General features: G+C 48.8%; 1 protein-coding gene across 1 annotated transcript; it reads right to left on the bottom strand.

The window, feature by feature from the left end:
* Window positions 1–1,203: 1,203 nt before the first annotated feature.
* Window positions 1,204–2,142, bottom strand: LOC146853843 (olfactory receptor 8U9-like). Its single transcript, XM_085650934.1, has one exon. It carries the CDS (start codon window positions 2,140–2,142, stop codon window positions 1,204–1,206), a length of 939 nt encoding a protein of 312 aa, XP_085507060.1.
* Between the last annotated feature and the right edge of the window lie 4,637 nt (window positions 2,143–6,779).

Below are 6,779 nucleotides of genomic sequence, written 5' to 3'. Positions count from 1 at the left end.
AGGCTCACTTTCTCATGGGGGCCCATACGGTGCCCTGGGCAATTGCCAACTTTGCCCATGCCATAAAAGGACTCTGCTTGTTAAAGAGGTTATTCGAAATGACCTGTCTAGATCATCCACGCATTTTGGAGCACACTTCATAAGCACAATAAAGATAAAGAAAGGGGCCTGTGACCAGAATCGGAGCAATGCACAAGCCATGATTGATTGCAAATCTTGTCTTCGCCTTTCTTTCCCTGCAGTCGGGATCGTGGAAGGGTTGTGAGTCGCTAACTAATGTGTCTTCATGTGACATCCTTTGTAAGGATCAGCTACATTTCAGCAACACACACATAGGAGTTGGTCTGAATAGGTGACTCTGCTCAAATACAAAGATACAGCTTGCAGGGTCTTGTTTGCAATTCTCAGCCAGGCTTGCTTTTATTGATTTGATTGGTACATTTAAGGGAGAGCTGTGGCGCAGCGGCCAGAGCGGCTGACTCATGAGCACTGGGCTCACGGCTCGATCCCAGCGACAGCTCAGCATCATGTGACTCTGGGCAATAGCTGACGGCAGGCAGCACCTTGCAACCCTTAAGGGGGTGATATGTTCTTGCTTTACAAATATTGAATTATTATTTATATGAATTACATTTACATTTATGCAGTGACCCGTTTTAAGTCTAGCTAGTACAACTACTTGAGGAAAGCGGTGCTATTATCTTTTTTAATCGATGCACATTCTTGGTTTTATTGCTTGCTGTATCCTATTTCAATGGTTTTCAGTAGCTATGCAAATAAAAATGACCTCCCTCCCAGGGTCGGACTGGAACCCTAAGTCTTCTGCTTCAAACATGCTCAAACCAGTTTTACACTGCAGGAAGTCCCATCTGGAATAGGAGAAAGAGGGCATGGTTGGGGCATTTCAGCCCATCCTACTGTGACAGCCGTCCCCTAGTGTGCAATCACCTGGAGCCATGAACTCTACAATCTTGATCCACGGTTAACCCCTTCTGGCATATCATGGTTAATGTGCTGAAAGAACACTCTATTGAAATTAGGAGCCACCAAGGGATGAGTTACATGATTAGTCACATAAAAGACAATTACAAATCCTACTGTCACCCCAATGTTTGCGGTGCAGCTGGAGATCAAGACATGCTAAACGTAGAGGGATAGACGCCCATACATTGAAAGGAATGTGCAATCTGCAGCTGGAGTCCATCAGAATCTCTGTAGGAGGCAAGTCAGGACTTTTCTCAGTGCCACCTTCACATCAGTGTTCCTCAAGCTGTAAATCATTGGGTTTAGCATGGGGGACACAACCGTGTAGAATACTGAGAAGAGTTTGTCCAAGTCCTCGGAAGAGCCGGCACCGGGTCTCATGTACATGAAGAACACCGTGCCATAGAAGAGGAGGACCACGGTGAGGTGGGACGTGCATGTGGAGAAGGCTCTGCTCTTTCCCTCTGAGGAGCTGATGGCCCTGACAGCAGAGATAATGTGCACATAGGAGGTAAGTATCACTGACAGGGAGGCCAGTCCCAGGGATATGGCCAAGCCGAACACAATGGCCTTGCTGGTGGAGGAAGGGTTGCATGAAAGCTTGAGGAGAGGTGGGATGTCACAGTAGAAATGGTTGATCCTGTTGGATTTACAGAAAGGGAAGAGGAAGACGCACAGCGCGTGGGCCACAGAGGGCAAGAGGCCCCCTACGTAGGCGCCGGCCACGAGCCTGGAGCAGACATCACTGCTCATCATGGTGGTGTAAAGCAAAGGGTGGCAGATGGCCACAAAGCGGTCATAGGCCATGGCTGTCACCAAGAAGCACTCTGAGGTTGCAAAGACTGCAAACAGGTAGAGCTGGGCCACGCATGCATTGAAGGAAATGGACTTTCTTATCGATAAGAAGTTCTCCAGCATCTTAGGGGTGATAACAGATGAGTAGCAGAGATCCACAAAGGACAGGTTGCTGAGCAGGAAATACATGGGGGTCTGAAGACGGGGGGATACAATGGTCAGGGTCACAATGCCACTGTTGCCCAGGATGGTGATGACATAGACAAAGGTGAAGAGGATGAACAGGGGGACCCGCAGCTGCTGGTTTTCAGTAAGTCCAACAAGGATGAACTCCTTCGCCTCAGTGTTGTTCTCTCTGATCATTTTACAGTGGGTGCATGCCCTGCGGGAGGGAAACAAACATTAGTGAATCGATGCCAGCAGTAGTAGAAGCCATCATGACCCGTTTAACCTGCTATGACATCACGGCCTACATTCAATAGTCTCTCCACCGCTTTTCTCTTCTGCCTCGTGGCTAGTGTAAGTGCAGGGAGTGGAATATATTGAAGGTAAACAGGCACTTGGAGTCTCTTTTTTTCTCGCATGCAGTCCTCATGACGTCTGAGACCAGGGCTGGCAAGGACTGTATCTGAGCTACCAAAGGGCAAGCTAAGACGAGTGGTGGCACCCGCTGGCCACTTATACATCTATTGGGACTTCATGAAACCCAATATTAAAGTTACAGAAAGACAGAAAGAACGAGAAAGAAAAATGCACAGAGCTATACATATAGATTGATAGGTAGATAGATAGACAGACAGACAGACAGGCAGGCAGGCAGGCAGACAGACAGACAGATGAGCTGGGTAGGTAGGTAGGTCGAAAGAGCAAGAAATGAATCAATAATACATTGTAGATAGCTTTATTTGCTTACAATATTATTAGCACTTTTCTTAGTGGCAATAAGTTCAGAGACAATAAATCGGATCAGCTGAGAGTGGTGTTAACCCTTTAAGGATTTTGGGGCTCCAACCTGAACATTGTCAAATACATTCAAGAAAATGTGGAGCACAAAACCCTCCACAAAAGGGACAGAGAATACTTTAGTGCCAAATCATTTAGGTTTATTTAAAGATTAATGGATTACGGAAGGCAAAAATTCAGATTAGTTGCAATTAAGATTCGGAATGTGCATAAATCAAGTAATACTTAAATCAAGTAATACTTAATTTAAATGTATTCACATTCTTATAAAGCAGTAAATGATCCATGATGGGGTCTTCTCAGAGGAGAGGGGGAGCACAACGGAGAGACAGTGTACTCTAACAAGCATTTGCAATGCAATAGGTCTTGCATTTATAAGAGTTTGAGCTATTGGCATTGTAAAATTACAATGCCTTTTATTTATGTTTTGGTTTTAAAACAAATAAAAGGCATTGTCATTTACAATGTCAGTAGCATAAACTCGCATAAAAGCAGTGTGTGGAGTGCAGCAGTGTGCCGCGTGCAGCAGTGTGCGGCGTGCAGCAGTGTGAGACGTGCAGCAGTGTGCGGCATGCAGCAGTGTGCGGCATGCAGCAGTGTGCAGCGTGCAGCAGTGTGCGACGTGCAGCAGTGTGCGGTGTGCAGCAGTGTTTCGTGCAGCAGTGTGAGGCATGCAGCACTGTGGCGTGCAGCGGCGTGCAGCAGTGTGCTGCATGCAGCAGTGTGTGCCGTGCAGCAGTGTGTGGCGTGCAGCAATGTTTCGTGTAGCAGTGTGTGGTGTGCAGCAGTGTGTGGCGTGCAGCAGTGTGCGGCGTGCAGCAGAGTGCGGCGTGCAGCAGTGTGTGGCAGTGTGTGGCGTGCAGCAGTGTGAGGCATGCAGCAGTGTGTGGCGTGCAGCGGCATGCAGCAGTGTGTGGCGTGCAGCAGTGTGAGGCGTGCAGCAGTGTGAGGCGTGCAGCAGTGTGAGGCGTGCAGCAGTGTGTGGCGTGCAGCAGTGTGTGGCGTGCAGCAAAGACACATGGAGGGTGAGGAGAGACACGTGGAGGGTGAGGAGAGACACGTGGAGCGTGAGGAGAGACACGTGTGGAGGGTGAGGAGAGACACATGTGGAGCGTGAGGAGGAGACACCTGTGGAGGGTGAGGAGGAGACACATGTGGAGGGTGAGGAGGAGACACATGTGGAGGGTGAGGAGGAGACACATGTGGAGGGTGAGGCGGATGGTGAGGAGACACGTGTGGAGGGTGAGGAGAGACACGTGTGGAGGGTGAGGAGAGACACGTGTGAAGGGTGAGGAGAGACACGTGTGGAGGATGAGGAGAGACAGGTGTGGAGGGTGAGTAGAGACACGTGTGGAGGGTGAGGAGAGACACGTGTGGAGGGTGAGGAGAGACGTGTGGAGGGTGAGGAGAGACACGTGGAGGGTGAGGAGAGATGTGGAGGGTGAGGAGAGACACGTGGAGGGTGAGGAGAGACACGTGGAGGGTGAGGAGAGACACGGAGGGTGAGGAGAGACACGTGTGGAGGGTGAGGTGGAGGGTGAGGAGAGAGATGTGTGGAGGGTGAGGAGAGACGTGTGGAGGGTGAGGAGAGACATGTGGAGGGTGAGGAGAGACGTGTGGAGGGTGAGGAGAGACGTGTGGAGGGTGAGGAGAGACGTGTGGAGGGTGAGGAGAGACACGTGGAGGGTGAGGAGAGACACGTGGAGGGTGAGCAGGGACACGTGTGGAGGGTGAGCAGAGACACGTGTGGAGGGTGAGCAGAGACATGTGTGGAGGGTGAGGAGAGACACGTGTGGAGGGTGAGGAGAGACGCGTGGAGGGTGAGGAGAGACGTGGAGGGTGAGGAGAGACACGTGGAGGGTGAGGAGGGTGAGGAGGTGGAGGGTGAGGAGAGACAGGTGGAGGGTGAGGAGAAACAGAGTTGGAGGGTGAGGAGAGACGGAGGTGGAGGGTGAGGAGAGACCGAGGTGGAGGGTGAGGAGAGACAGAGGTGGAGGGTGAGGAGAGACCGAGGTGGAACATGTCGTGACCTTTTAAGTAACTTTTTATAGGTTTGTGTTAGGAACAATATTTGGGGGTTAAAATATGAAGTTCACGCAGCAGATGGATTATGTGGCAAGAGCGGAAAATCCATAATTACTCGAAAAAAAAGCCATGGCCGCAGAATTGCATAATGCCAGTGGCCCTGCCTTGGGGTAAAATTGCAGCACCATATTTACCGAGAGTTGCTCGCTAATGATGACATTATTTATGTTCACACAAAAACAACGAGAGAGGAAGGGAACACAACACGACTACTCCCCTCAAGGGATAAATCTCAAAAAACAACAAAGTCCGTGTGATTTATACACAACCTCTTTGGGTCAAAGGAGCACGAGTCTGTTCACGAGTCTATTCATGTTCACCCAGACAAAACGCTATTTCAGCAGCGTGGTGCCAAGGCAATCTAAACATGAGAGGCACCCTCCCGTGCATATTTATATGCGCAGGCAAGAGCCTATGATGATATCCAATGGTATGTTATTTTTTCACAGGCATTAGGTGTAATAACTCGTGCAGATTTCTTTTTGCCTATTGTTTGACTCTGCTTTCAACTAGTGCAGGCATTCCATACAAAGCTAGGTCATTCCACTTAAGTCGATCTAGCCTCGTGTGGAATCTTAGGGCGTTTGCAGAGTTTACGCAACTTTACATCCACTTTGCATATATTAACAGGTGCTTGGTTCCAGGTGAGCTGAAGCAGTTTTGTGGAGTGTTTGTGTTGACTTTTCAACACCACACAAAACTTTTTTTCTGCAAAAGTTGATTGACACCGCCATTTGCACCACTTTGCACCCGTGCAAAGGGACCGAGCCTGGAGTAACGCAGAACTACTCACAGAGTAAGCTGTGGGACTCACACTACAGGAAGGCAAACAGCGGAAGGTGACCTCTTTTACTAATATGCAGTGTGATTTCAGAGCCCCTCCCTGCCCCCTTCCAAAAATGTTTCCTCCATGAAAGTGTGTTGGGGCTGGAGACAGGGAACTGGGGCGACATTTAGGGGGAGCTGCGATCTGCGTCTGTCCCAGGTAAAGAATGCAGGCCCTGGTTTCTAATTATAAGATGTGTCATTCCTGTGAATAAAAAAATGCTCGTTCATTAGGCAGGGCCAGGTGTTCACTTGCTTGTCTTATCAAGACCGCATTTGCATTTTATTAACTGCTCTTTTCTCACATGAAGTCACAACCCAGCGACATTCCCGGCATAGCTCTCGTGGCGACACCACCCTCAGGGCGTGAGCCATTCCCCAAGACCCCGTAATTTCCCTTTTAAATGGCGCCTCGAAATAGGCGCATTTTTCCAACCAGGCCCTTGTTTCGTTAAACTTGGTAAGAAAACATTAATGGTGAGGAAAGCTCTGTGGGTTGGTGCGTCTGCTGCTGAAATTGGAACCGGATTTTCGCTCATTTGACGGACAGGTGCTTTAGAACGATCAGGTTGAGTAAATACAGCATATGTTGTTTATAGTGCTACGAAGCAACAACACTGCGCCGACAAGTGCAACTGAACAGTGGATATTTTCATAAACTCCTGGATTAGGAGGAAATAATGACCAGACCCAATAGTGCAAGATGAAACGAAGCAAAAGTAATAAGTGCCCGCCAAAATAAATGACGTTTACAGGACTTATACGCACCTTAAAGATGCTGCTTTGTTTTGTCTACATTATGGTACATGTTGCAGCTAAACACTGCAATACTATAAAATATCTTTTAAAACTATATATCGAATCACCACGTCTAATTGTCTTCCGGAAATAAACATTCTGCTTTTAGAACCTCTCTGAGCTCCGTTGCAGGGCCCGCTCAATGCAAGGAGTCCTCCATTGGAAAGGACGTGTTCTAGTTTGTTACTCCAGTTAAGAACACGACTGTCTCTCACATATATATGGTCGCTTCTTCTAAAGGCTCCACTCACATGGGTCCATCTCTGCTAGACTGTTCTTCCTCTCCCTGAGTGGTCAGCTCTCTGTAACCTGCCCTAGTTCCCTGCAGA

Source organism: Triturus cristatus, chromosome 4_1, assembly GCF_964204655.1.
Source record: "Triturus cristatus chromosome 4_1, aTriCri1.1, whole genome shotgun sequence".
NCBI classification, from domain to species: Eukaryota; Metazoa; Chordata; class Amphibia; order Caudata; family Salamandridae; genus Triturus; species Triturus cristatus.
This window is presented reverse-complemented; position numbering and strand designations above follow the sequence as displayed.

Excerpts from the sequence above, each read along its gene's own strand:
- LOC146853843 (XM_085650934.1), bottom strand. The coding sequence starts at position 2,142 with ATGATCAGAGAGAACAACACTGAGGCGAAGGAGTTCATCCTTGTTGGA.